The 14,315-nt window shown below is 44.6% G+C and overlaps 1 protein-coding gene across 1 annotated transcript in view; it reads left to right on the forward strand.

The window, feature by feature from the left end:
• XKR9 (XK related 9) overlaps positions 1–13,120 on the forward strand; it is a gene marked incomplete at its 3' end in the record, with an annotated part of 28,514 nt that extends 15,394 nt beyond the window's left edge. The window contains exons 3-4 of the mRNA XM_082258998.1: positions 6,119–6,321; positions 12,465–13,120. Of these exons, the coding sequence (XP_082115124.1) occupies positions 6,119–6,321; positions 12,465–13,120 (859 nt within the window). The remainder of the gene's footprint in view (positions 1–6,118; positions 6,322–12,464) is intronic.
• Positions 13,121–14,315: the final 1,195 nt, after the last annotated feature.

The raw sequence follows: 14,315 nt of genomic DNA on the forward strand, positions 1-14,315 counted from the left end.
CTGGTCACTCTGCATTGAAAGGGGGCATGCTGGCATCTCTGCATTGAAAGGGGGCATGATGGCATCTCTGCATTGAAAGGGGGCATGCTGATCTCTGTGCATTGAAAGGGGGCACGCTGGTCTCTGTGCATTGAAAGGGGGCACGCTGGTCTCTGTGCATTGAAAGAGGGCACGCTGGTCTCTGTGCATTGAAAGGGGGGCACGCTGATCTCTGTGCATTGAAAGGGGGGCACACTGGTCTCTGTACATTGAAAGGGGGCACGCTGGTATCTCTGGATTGAAAGGGGGCACGCTGGTATCTCTGCATTGAAAGGGGGCACGCTGGCATCTTTGCATTGAAAGGGGGCACGATGATCTCTGCATCAAAGGGGGCACGCTGGTCTCTCTGCATTGAAAGGGGGCACGCTATACCTTAATTACTGAAGGCTCCTTTCACACTTTTGTGACCTCAAAGTCACGCAATCTTTTACAGTGTTTTTTGCCGCAAAGCAATGCCTATTACATTTTTCTGTTTGCGCCCCCCCAAAAATTTTAAGCACCAGCCGCCACTGCTCATCAGCAGTTAAAGTAGTCTTGTGACTTCTATCAATGTCTGGATAAAGCTTGTAGGAGAAGTTTTCATTCTGCTCTGACTGTCCCATTAGGCTGCAGGACCCCTGACCCTCTGTCTGGACAGTGCTGATTGGCCCTGTGCTGATCACATGCACTCTCCCAAGGACTAAAAACTCTTTAGCAATACACACCAAACTGAGCATGTGCAGCTTGCCCCTTAGCCTCTGCTCTATCAGGAGACGGATTGGGGACAGTGGAAGAAGGGGCGAATCAGAGAAGACAGGATCAAATAGCCTTTTTACACAGGGCAGAAGATTAAGCCATTAGGTTCCACAGTGAGTATAACAAGCCTGCTTTACTGCATATACAGACTGATTTTACTGTTGTGGGTTTAGTAACACTTTAACTGATCTGCCATTCTGAGCGTGGATGTGACTGACTGGCTTAGGGAGATTACTGGCAGATCTGGAAGCTGGGTGGAGAGAGCCTAAGATCCTTGGTACAGTCAGTGGGGATTTCTGCAGATGCTTAAGTGAAGAACAGGTGCACAACCCCTGAAGTTCTTAGTTTGCAGGCTTGATTCTGGCGCTTACGGGAAGAACCAGGTAGAAGAATGGTGGGAGAGCGCCAGGCTGTTTCCTAGGAAACTTATTTGCCCAAGAACCGAGCTTTCCCACCGTACCCATCAGCTCCTCAGGCTTTCTCCTTCCAGTTCCTCCTATCCACACAAATATCTGTCAGCATGCCTCTCTGAGCCTGTCAGCCTCCTCAGTAGGGAGAGGCATGCTGACATTGAGGGCATTGCAGGCTGGACAGGGAAAAATTAAGGACCATATGTGACCCAGGAGCTATAAAATGTCTAGGTATGACTTAAAGGAATAAAGATTGACTCAGTTGCATACAAAACACTTACAGACATCCTTTTTAAATAAAGTACAATCTGCCTTTACATATCTCGGCCATTCACACTGCGCATAAAGCTCTCAGAAGAGAGTTTATTAACTGAGTTGAGCAGTAAATGAAATATGCAGTGAATGGCTTCAATGATTAGTAAAAGCAAGAAGTGAGATACATGCCCATGATTTCACGAGATCATGGGCAGAAATACTTTGTACTTCTCAATCAAACTTTAAATTAGAGGCAGGAAAATAACAATGTTGAGGCTACATTGATGGGCACAGATGAGGCTGCGCTGATGGGCACTAGTTAGGCTGCATTGATGGGCACTGATGAGGCTGTGCTTATGGGAACTGCTGAGGCTGCATTGATGGGCATTGATGGGCACTGGTGAGGCTGTGCTGATGTGCACTGGTGAGGCTGCGCTGATGGGCACTGGTGAGGCTGCATAAATGGGCACTGGTGAGCCTGCATAAATGGGCACTGGTGAGGCTGCATTGCTAGGCACTGATTAGCTTGTTTTGATGGGCACTGATGAGGCTGCATTAATTTGCAATGATCAGTCTGCATTGATGGCAATGGTGAGGCTGCATTGATGGGCACTAATCAGGATGCACTCATGAGGCTGCATTGCTGGCCACTGATGAGGCTGTGCTGATGGGTACTGGTGAGGCTGCATTTATGGGCACTGATCAGGCTGCATTGCTGAGCACTGACCAGGCTGCTTTGATGGGTACTGGTGAGGCTGCATTAATTGGCAATGATCAATCTGCATTGATGGGCACTGGTGAGGCTGCATTGATGGGCAGTAATCCGAATGCACTGATGAGGCTGCATTGATGGGCACTGATGAGGCTGCATTGATGGGCACTGATGAGGCTGAATTGATGGGCACTGATGAGGCTGCGTTGATGGGCACTGATCAGGCTGCATTGATGGGCACTGATCAGGCTGCATTGATGGGCACTGGTGAGGCTGCATTGCTGGGCACTGATGAGGCTGCATTGACTGGTACTGGTGAAGCTGCACTGATTGGCACTGATGAGGCGGCACTGATAAGCTGCACTGATGATCACTGATATGCTGAACTGATGGGCACTGATAGGCTGCACTGATAGACTGCATTGATGGGCACTGATAAAGCTGCACTGATAAAGTTGTTGATAATATTTCATGAGATAATTTACGAGGGTGCGTTTAGGGGCGGAATTAGGGGCAGGGCAGGGTAGGAGTTCGGTGGGGCAACTGGTGGCGAGTAACTCTTAAAGCCTGGCTAGTAGCTCTGGACTTGAAATTTTGAGCCCTGGTATATACAGTGTATAAATCCTGCTCTAACGTTTACAGGGCCTGCTGAGCAGGGAAAGAGGAAGCAGGGGATATAATTCCTTTACTTCCTTATTACATTACGGCTGTGTCTCCCTTCTCTCCCTGCTATCGCCACCTCTGAGGTGAAGTAGCAAGAAGGAGATAATTTACACAAACAACCAGTTTGGTGGATATATCACACCTTATTAAAACTGGCCACTTGTGTTGCAATAACTGGCTTCTTCTCACTGTACTGTGATGGGAAATAGAGAACAGAACAGCTACATAAACTGCTGCCTAATGGGCCTTGCACCTTGCTACTAGGCGGCTCTATTACAACGTAGTTTGACAAAGGGGATTATGTAGTTCTGTGTTAAGCCCCCTTTAGAGAAATATAGGGGGTATAGGAGCCAAACACCCAAGAGCTATTCAATTTTAATCAGCTACTGCCACAGGCCCTGAACAGGGCTACAACTCCAGGTGAAGTCGTTTAACATCCAGAAGGACCAGCTGTAGTTACCCTGACTCTTTTATGGTCTTCTGTAGGTTGTACGGCACCCCACCTAAAAAAAGGTCTTTTTAGACATTTTAGGCCAGGCTAAGAGTCTCCTGAAGTGAGTACAAGTACACCTGGGAATGAGTGTGTCATCTGGGTGCATGCACTGCTGAGCAGAGCTATAGAATGGGACACTGAAAGAGACTGGTATACTATACTAATGAGGGCACCTTGATTATGCTTGGTGATGGAAACTGAATGCCGTGGCCTTAGTATACATTAGGAAGTGATCCCAAAACTGTGCGGCTCCCAAGGAGAAAAGTGGTGCAAGGGGATGATGGCTTACAAATGATGTGCTGGCATTCAATGCCTAAATGACAGCTACAGAAGGTCTGCTCTTGTGTATGGTGTTCTGCGACGTAGAATACATGTTAGTATGTCAATGTGATGTTAGATGTCATGGCCATCTTTGAAAAGCTACATTAGAGTGTGGAAAATATATTTCATGTGTAGCGCACCCCCTTAGGGCCGTAGCTGAACTGGGATCCCCCACTCTGCACAGCCAGGCACACCAGGTTTTTCACAGGCACTCCAGAGACAGAACAGTTCACGACGACCTTGTTTTTTTTTTTTTGTTATTTATTGAGGATTACTAACTTGGATGAGGATGGGAGGTTATGGGATGCCCACTTAACTTCAGCACCAAAACATTGGCAATAGCTTCAGGGACATCTTCCTTTATACAGTCTATATACAGTATACTTGACACTCCTCCTGCACTTCACTTGCTTGCAGTCTCCAGCTAGATCACTGTTAGTAGATCTGACAGGCACAGTCAGATTTAGCAATGGCCCTTTGCAGGCAGGAACTCAAAGCCCCTTGTTGAGTAGCAGAATACAGTGATCAGCTTGTACTTTCCCTCCTGTTGCTACTGGTCCCAGTACCACCTCTTCAGGCACTGCCAACCCACCTGGCTGCAGCTGCCCCTTTCACTAGCCCTCCAGGCTAACTTTCTTCCACAGTATTTCAGACTGACTTTTACCAGACAACCTGCTGACCCTGCAGGAGATCTCCCGGGGAAGGCATGAAGACTTGGCACCCCACTGTCTTCAGGGAGAACTGTCTTTTTGTGGCAGTCTCCCCCCTTGTAGGTCCCTAGTAGTGCTGCTCTACTCACACTGTCCTTTTCTCTTCTCTTGCTTCGGTTCATCCAGGAAGGGCTTCCTCCATGTGTTGTGGCAGAATCCTTCCAGCACCCAAGGTCATCCCTTCCAGACTAGGGGGGTACCCCAGAGGACCATGACAGCCTCCTCAGCACTAACAGCACTGACTCTCCATCTTCTAACCAACTGCCCCTGCTGGCATGGCCCATGCCTATTTATGAGTTAAGCCTTGCCCCTAGCCAGCCCTCTACTAGGGATTGGCCTCATAAATAATTCAGGCAGCCCCCCTAATCTCCACCAACAAGCTCTAGAAGGTTCTACAATCTTCTAGTCCAGGGGGAGGCACCAGAGTTGTTCTCAGGATGAGTCCTCCAGCCCTGACTCACTGAACCCTGACCTAGGTTAATAGCTCAGGCTTAGCCCTGAGCTAACTCCATTTACCTACACTAATAAACCTTACACTACAAAAATCTATCTTTTTTTATGTAGCACACACTAGAGGGTGCTACACATGTGTGGACATTAATTTATTCTTGAATTATAAGGCCTACTGGTTTATCTGGTTCTACTATAACTTTTGTTCGTCATTAGCTTGTGTTTGCCCACTGACCAAATGGGCTAAAAGAGTCTTCATCCATCAGTAGACAAGCATGTAGTAGGACATGGTTCTCTTCTTATACTTTTTCCTATTTTTTTTTTCCAATTAAAATAATTTAGAAACTCCAGAGGTTGCATATTTAGGCATTTACTTGAAAAGTACACATAGACAGCACAATCTTGTAAACTATAGATGGTACATAATGCATGAGGGTAATGGCAATAGTGTCAGGTGCGACCAATATAAAAGGAATAGAAAGAGTAAAACAGAAAGGGGCTCAGATGTACAAAGATTGCAGGGGGAAGAAAGGAGAGAAATAATAACAAATCATGTAATCCAATTTCTTAAGTCATAGTTTAAGGAGGCAGTGGTTAAAGTGGGTTTGTAGGAAATGTATGACTCATGGTTCCCAGACATTTGGGCATAGTGCCTTGCTGCTTAACCGTTAAGTTCTCAATGTCCAGTGTAGTCTGGATTTAGTAGCATTCCAAATGTGGGCCCAGTCATCACGTTCCAACTCTGTTCCTAGGTCCAGTTACCATTTTCATACAAAATGAAAGTAGAAGTCTGGTCAAAATTTAACTACGCTTAAACCTAATTACCTAATCTAAGAGCATAATGGAAGATTAGAGAGAAGCGACAAGCATTGCAGAGCCTGGGCAGTAACTTCACCCACTGACTTACTATGGGGCATCCACTGTCGGCTGTCCCTCCTCTACACTAAAGCTGGCACTGAGACCTGATCATGTGACCGGACCTGAGCGCCCTTTAGGTTTAAGCTTAGTTAGATTTTGGGCCGGACTTCTACTTTTAATGAGCTTTGACTAATATTTAGATTACAGATTCAAATGATGTAAATTGCTCTCGCCCAAAGGGTAAGCAGTGATTGAGACATAGTGTTTGACTTGCAAATATAGGATTAAATCAGAATTGGATAGGTGCTAGTCTTTATGTAGGTACTAGTTTCTTAACCATAAACTCACTGCTGTGTGTTACTGTCCACCTTTTTGCATGTCTGAGCTAAAAACACATCCACATACTATAAATACAGTTTACATTTAGTATATTCATTTAATTATATTTATATATTTCCTATTGTACTTCTAGATCTATGTATGTTATAATATATGGGTTCCACGTCAGTTATGACCCTCAAAAAAAGAATTGTGAGGAGGCCAAGAAGAGAGCAGTCGACGCTATGACAGACCTCAGTATGCTGAAGTGCTTTAAAACATATCTGGAAAGTGCACCACAGCTAATTCTACAGATCTACATCCTGATGGAGCATGGGCAAATCACTATATTTCAATGTATGTAGAAATAGACATTTTGGACCTCCATATGATCATTAAAAAAAATAAAAAATAGTTAATAAGGCAATTACAGTTTGTAAAGTGCAGTAACCTATAGCTATCAGCCAGCAGTCATCTTTAGTTCTTTAAATTGGACTTGAATGATAAAATGAGAAATATGATTGGTTAATAATGATTTACTATACTTTGCACACCATCATTGCTCTGAGCACAGACGTATTAAATCATCCAGAGTTTATTTTACACTATTTTCACAGAACTGGTGTACTTGTGTTTTTTATTATTGTAACTAGTGGTGACCAGAGTAAACTATGGTATATCTGTTTTTATTACATATTTTACGTTAAGGGCTCTTTCACACGGTCCGCCTCCGTAGGCGGATCCCTCCTGCTCTGCGGGGATCAATCAGCCGATCTCCGCTGAGCCGGCGGATGACAGCTCTGTCTCCGCTTGCAGTGCGGAGAGGGAGGTGTCACAGCTCCCGCTGCTCTCTATAGGGGATGGTATGAGAGCAGACCGTCTGTCCGCTCTCATCCGATCCGATCCCTGAACGGATGGAAAAATAGGTTTTCATCCGTCCGGATTTCACGGACAGGATCGGATATGGACTGCAGCGGGTGTCAGCGGAGGTGTCTCCGCTGACATCCGCTGCCCCATAGAGCTGCACGGAGGATCCGATTAGATCCGCCTAAAAAACTGACAGGCGGATCTGATCGGATTGCCTGTGTGAAAGAGCCCTAAGGAGCATGGAAGTAGTACTTTGAAAACAGACAGACATATAAGAGTTGCTTGGAGGAAGCATGTACACTATATTGTCAAAAGTATCGGGATAGCTGCTTTTACATGCACATGAACTTTAATGGCATCCCAGTCTTAGTTCGTAGAGTTCAATATTGAGTAGCAGGGGGGAAAAGCCTGCGCCATCACCACCCGTGGTCCGCACTGCAGAGCGGCCACGTTTGAATTTGCATTCGCCTATTTAATCAACTTAACTGTAAGTGTTCTACCTTTTTTTAATAAAGTTGTTTAAGAGGTAATGCACTATTGCCTGTTCCATTCTTCAACCCCCACACAGAAACAGGAGTTAGAACAAGATTTACAAGAAAATTCACTGCTTGTTAGTCTGGATAATTTGCCTAATGATTGGGAGAACATTATCACTCACCATCTGACCTGTGAAATACTTGCCTTTGGTAAGAGTTTTGATATACCACATATCGGGTGGAAGAGTGAAAGGTCAGGACTTTATATCTATTACACTGGCTGGTGTCATCTTCTCAAGTGTTTTAATATGTTGAGTTGGTAAAGGTATTACCTCTCTTTTCTTTACATGTGGGTGCCAAGAGGGATTTGGTGTTTGCACATCCTCCTCTTCACCTTCATTCATCAAGAAGATTTCAGCCTTTTTTTTCATTTTGGACTTGTTTTGGACTGCTCATATTTCTATAGCATGTATATGTTCACATTGTGCACCATTTATAATATCTGTGTATATTTATATATTAGGTATTTTGTTCATTGTGTTTTCCCTTTTTGTTCAACACACATTGTTCACATCTAGCGCACCCATTTTTTGCACATCAATATTGAGTTGCCTCACCCTTTGCAGCTATAACAGCTTCAACTCTTCTGGGAAGGCTGTCCACAAGGTTTAGCAGCGTGTCTATGGGAATGTTTGATCATTCTTCCGGGAGCGCATTTGTGAGGTCAGGTACTGATGTTGGATAAGAAAGCCTGGCTTGCAGTCTCCGCTCCAGTTGAGGTCAGGACTCTGTGCAAGTCAGTCAAGTTCCTCCATCCCAATTTCGCTCAACCATGCCTTTATGGACCTTGCTTTGTGAACTGGTGCGCAGTCCTATTGGAACAGGAAGGGGCCAACCCCAACTGTTCTCACAAAGTAGGGAACATGAAATTGTCCAACATGTCCTGGTATGCTGACACCCTAGTTCCCTTCACTGGAACTAAGGGGCCAAGCCCAACCCTTAAAAAACAACCCCACACCATAATCCCCCCTCCACCATATGATTTGGGCCAGTGCACAAAGCAAGGTCCATAAAGACATGGATGAGCCCTCTTGTCCAACATCAGTGTCTGACCTCACAAATGCGCTTCTGGAAGAATGGTCAGACATTCCCATAGACACACTCCTAAACATTGTGGACAGCCTTCCCAGAAAAGTTGAAGCTGTTAACCACTTAAGCCCCGGAAGATTTTACCCCCTTCCTGACCAGGGGGTATTTTGCGATTCGGCACTGCGTGACTTTAACGGACAATTGCGCGGTCGTGCGACGCTGTACCTAAACGAATTTGACGTCCTTTTTTTCCCACAAACAGAGCTTTCTTTTGGTGGTATTTGATCACCTGTGCGATTTTTTTTGATCACGCGCTATAAACAAAAAAAGAGCGTCAATTTTGCAAAAATAACAATATTTTTCACATTTTTTTATATGAAATTCCCCCCAAAAAAAAAGTAAAAATCAAAATTTTTTAAAATTTTCGGCCAATTTGTTTTATGCTACATATGTTTGGTAAAAAAAATCGCAAAAAGCGTATTTTGATTGGTTTGCGCAAAAGTTATCGCGTTTACTAACAAAGGGAAAGATTTTTGTCATTTTTGTTGTTTTTTTTTTTTAACGCGTAATGGCGGCGATCTGCGTTTTTTTTTGAGGTACTGCGACATTGGGGCGGACAGATCGGACACTTGACTGACATTTGTGACACTTTTGGGGTTACCAGTGACATTTCTACAGTAATCAGTGCTATACATATGCACTGTTACTGTAAAAATACACTGGTTGTGAAGGGGTTAACTTTATTTGGAAGGGAGGGGCTGTGTGTATCCCTAGGGGCGTGCTTTCTACTGTGATTGGGTGTGGCTTGAGCTGTAAAGACACTGATCAACGGATCTACATACTAGATCCGTTTGATCAGTGTCTTTACAGCGAGGAGAATGACAGGCAGCTTGTTTACACAAGCTGCCTGACATTCTCCCTTTCCCCCGCCGATCGCCGAGTGACCGGCGGACATCGGGTCCGCTGGTCACACGCACGGGGGGGTCCGTGACCACGTGGGAGCGGGAGCGCGCCTCCGGGGGCGCGCGCTCGCTCCCTAGACCCTCACAAGCTAGTGACGTAGCCCTACGTCACTTTGCCTGTGAGGGGCTGACTGCCGACGTAGATCGGCGTTAGGCAGTCGGCAAGTGGTTAAAGCTGCAATATCTAACCCTACGAACTAAGACTGGGATGCCATTAAAGTTCATGCGTGTGTAAAGGCAGGTGTCCAATACGTTTGACAATATAGTGTATTTGACAGTGCATACTGCTGATTTGTACAACAAGTCTTTTTACAGTTTGTGAATATCCACTGTGAGCAATGCAGTTCAATTTTTGTACTATCTGGTACATTTCTAGATGGTTTTGTTCTTGTAATAATATTCACTGCCCTATATCTGATAATGTAGCACTGATCTGTATTCAGCTGATAAATTCAAGTGTGTTTATAAGAAAGTACACTAAACAAAATTATAAATGTAACACTTTTGTTCTTGCCCCCATTTTTAATGAGCTGAACTCAAAGATCTAAGACTTTTTCTATGTACACAAAAGGCCTATTTCTCTCAAATATTGTTCACCAATCTGTCTAAATCTGTGTTAGTGAGCACTTCTCCTTTGCCGAGATAATCCATCCACCTCACAGGTGTGGCATATCAATATTCTGATTAGGCAGCGTGATTATTGCACAGGTGAGCCAAGTTTTGATGGAGCGTGCAAATTGCATGCTGACTGCAGGAATGTCCACCAGAGCTGTTGCCCGTGAATTGAATTTTCTTTTCTCTACCATAAGCCGTCTGCAAAGGCATTTCAGAGAATTTGGCAGTACATCCAACCGGCCTCACAACCGCAGACCACGTGTAACCACACCAGCCCAGGACCTCCACATCCAGCATCTTCACCTCCAAGATGGTCTCAGACCAGCCACCCGGACAGATGCTGCAACAAACAGTTTGCATAACCAAATAATTTCTGCACAAACTGTCAGAAACCATCTGAGGGAAACTCATGTGCATGCTTATCGTCCTCATCAGGGTCTCGACCTGACTGCAGTTCATCATCGTAACAACTTGAGTGGGCAAATGCTCACATTCGGTGGTGTCGGGCACTTTGGAAAGGTATTCTCTTCACGGATGAATCCCGGTTTTCTTAGATCTTTGAGTTCAGCTCATGAAAAATGGGGGGCAAAAACAAGTGTTGCGTTTATCATTTTGTTCAGTATAAAAAAAAGATGATGGCATTGACCTGGGGTTCAAAGAAGAAACATGATTGTTGGTGGGGCATAAGGCCCCTTGCACACAGGGCTGTCTGGGAGCAGTGAGTCCCTCCTTCTAGGAGCATGTGCCTGAGAGGGACAGGTGCAGTGTCCAACACTGAGGCAACCTGTCAAAGGCAGGCTGTAGCTTGACAGGGCTGAATGCTGTCCTGAGTGGTAATGGAATTTAGGGACTGTGTTCAGGGACAACGTCCAGGATGCTGGTCTTCTGCATTCTAAACATTCGTCTGTGAATGCACAGGGTCCTAAACACAGGTGCCTCTAAAATCTGAGAGGGGCGCACAGCTCCTAAATGGCCCCATGTGGAAGGGGACTAATGGCACTTCTCCACTGCAAGTACCGGCTCGGCTCTACTCGGCCCTGCTTGGCCCGGTTTGCTTTTCCATTGCTGGTACCGCATGGTACGGTGTTGGAACGGTTCGGTACGGTTTGGTATGGTTTGCTTTTCCACTAAAGTAGTACTAAATTTAAGTGGGTGGGATAACAACGATTCTCTGACCAATCAGTGGCTAGTAGTGACTGTATGCAAACGATTGTGGGATATGGTACCGGTATGGTACCTCTTGGAACCACAATCGAGGTGGTACTGTTTTAGAGAGCCGTATCGTTCGGTTCCATGCAGTAGAAAAGCGCCGCCATACCGTACCGTACAGAACCGTTCCTACACCGTACCATGCGGTACCAGCAGTGGAAAAGCACAAAAGCGAGCCGAACCGTTCGGTTCCATGCAGTGGAAAAGCGCCATAAGTGTATCAAATCAAATGGGCTTCAGTTGTGGTTTATTATTTACATATGCATACTTTCATGAGAACCCAGTACTAGGGAAGCTTGTAAGGGTAAAGCTTCAACACAATAGTTACCTGGCTTAAAGGTGTATGTAAACTCTAACAATGAACTCATATTTGCTCCATTTTATTCTGCTAAATTTACCATTGGAAGCACTTTGATATATTTGTTTGATAAATGCAAAGCAAAGAAAACCTGTTGAACTTGTTAGAAATTCAGAGCTGTCCTGTGTCTTGTGCACACCATTTGTGTTATCTCAACAAGTCTACTTAGCTTTCTCTTAAGAGCATTAAAGGCCCCCGAGCAATGCAGTGCACTGGGGCCCCGCCTACGCAATCACCCACAAGAATAAAAATGCAAAATATTGATAAGGTGACATTTATTGGTACAGCAGTGCCAGGCTAATGACAGCTTTCAAGTTCGGCGGCTGGATCCGGTGAACACACACACGGAAAGGAGTCAGACTCGACTGTCCTGTGTGTGCCTGTTCCCATGGGGGTGGACAGGCATTCCTGCAGTTGTAGGTTCCCCCTCCACCGGCCACTGGCCTAACAGCACGCAGGGCCGACAGGCGCTTGCCACCTGCTAAGTTTGGTGGCGGGATGCGGGAATCGGGACTAATGCTTGGTTGGGGCTGGGTTGCTGGGCAGATGGGGCCCCCCAGGCAAGTGGGGCCCCCGGGCAACTGCCCAGCGTGCCCATTCGGTAAGATGGCCCTGTTTCTCAGTGCTTATTTACAAAATGATTAGCCTTTATATTGCAGAGAACTGAGTGGAAGTAGTTGAGTAGTTGAGCACACACTGAGCAGGCCTGATACCACTCAGTCCACAAAAATGCTGTGCGTTGTCAGCTCATACCAGGACATAAGAGTGCAAATCAGCAGGTATTTTTTGTACTTGCAGGGTCACATGGGAAATGTGCATGCATTGCAGAGATGTACATATGTTTTTTTGCCCATACATATGCTTTAAATGTGTAGGAGATCCCAGTGGACAAAAAAATAATTAATGGTCTCTCTTTGATTTCAGATGCATCCATCTTGGTATCTGTTACCAGTATCTCATGGTCCACTGTTGATTATCAAATGTCCCTACGAAAATCTTTGCAAGGAAAGAAGGGTATCAGTGTCGGAGCTCCTATGTTCTCCTATGTATTTTATAAATTGTTCACTTTGACCTCCTGGATGGTCAGTATTGTGTTTCTCCTAAACTGTAGTGTTCCCCTCTTCACAGGTCTGGTGGTTGTACTGGGGCTTGGTGGCTTTTTCTGGGCTTGTAAGGAACAAACCAATTTTTGCAGAACTCAAAGGATGGAATATTTGTACAGGACTGTAGTAGGAATTATTTTGGTTTTTACCTTCTTCAATATAAAAGGATCAAGGACTCTAATTCCTATTACTATTTTTTATGTTGTTCGGACCCTAGCCACGACTGGAATTCTTGCCTTGTGCTTCTACCTCAGGCCAGTCTTTACAAACACTTTAGTATTTGTAATACTTAGTATTGCTGTAGTTGGTTCACTGGGATTGGGTATTATTTCTATGATTTTGTACTATGCATGTTTCCACCCCAGCCTCAGACTTTTGGGTCAGAACATGGAGGATGCAGTCGATGGTCCTACTTGCACAATCAGAAGCCCTTGCACAATCAGAAGCCGTAGAATAGAACAATTTATCATGCCTTGAAAAATGTTTGCCATTGTATAGTTCTTCATTAAACATGCTGCATATGCAAGTCTTGTGTTTTGCCATCAATCAACAAAGTTAGTTTTTGATCATTGTTGCTCAGGAAGAATCTAGAACTTTTTTTTTTTTTTAGATATACTTCATTTTACATGTAGTATAAAGCAGCCAAAGAGCAATTCCACCCAAAATTAACCTATCCCTTTTGTATGGAGAGAGAGGCAAGGCAGATTGCGTTTTTGCTGCTTTCTGGGACTGCCATCCTCAAAAGTCTCATATTAGGCTGAACCCAGAATTTTAGTCAAGCTTCATATTTTATTAGTTTGTAAGTTTTTCCTTCCTTAAAGTGATTGTAAAGTCTTGATTTTTTTTTCTATTAAAATAACAAACATGTTATACTTCCCTTCTCGTACTTAATTAGATTGTGCTCTATTAAATATAATTATGTTAATATGATCGATACCTTCATCCCAATTTGTACTAGTCTAGTATTACCAATTCCTCCTAGAGGACATTGGTAAGGTGTGGGCTTGGGGGGACTTTACTGGTATCATTACAGAACCAATATTTTGTTGGTCATGTATTGATTTTTTCTTTATGTATGTTCTGTAATGTCAGCATGTAAATTTCAATGTCTTTTTAGATATCAATAAACAATATAATTTTTATACAAATGTATGAGTAGTCGTACAATTTTGAGTATGATACCAGTAAAGTCCCCCCAAGCCCACACCTTATCAATGTCCTCTAGGAGGAATCGGTATTACTAGACCTATACTTCCCTACTCTGTGGAATGTTTTTTGCACAGAGCAGCCTGGATCCTTCTCTTCTCGAGTCCCTGGCTGGAACTCCTGGCCCCTCCCTCCCGTTGAGTGCCCTCACAGCAAGCAGCTTGTTATTGGGGCACCCGAGCCAAGCCGCAGCTCCATGTATTCATTCAGACACAGAGCTGCGGTTCAGCCCCACCGCCTATTTTTCCTCATTGGCCAACTGAGTTTGATTGACAGCAGCACTGCTGTGTCTCAGCCAATCAGGAGGGAAAGTTCCGGATGGCCGAGCCATTCGTGAACATCGTTGGATCGAGATAGCTCAGGTAAGTATTATGGGGGGACGGTACACACAGAAGGCTTTTTATCTTAATGCAAAGAATGCATTAAGATAAAAATACCTTCTGTCTTTACAACCAAATAAAATATG

The sequence above is a fragment of the Pelophylax lessonae genome (genome assembly GCF_965119305.1).
Source record: "Pelophylax lessonae genome assembly, chromosome: 5".
Lineage (NCBI taxonomy): Eukaryota > Metazoa > Chordata > Amphibia > Anura > Ranidae > Pelophylax > Pelophylax lessonae.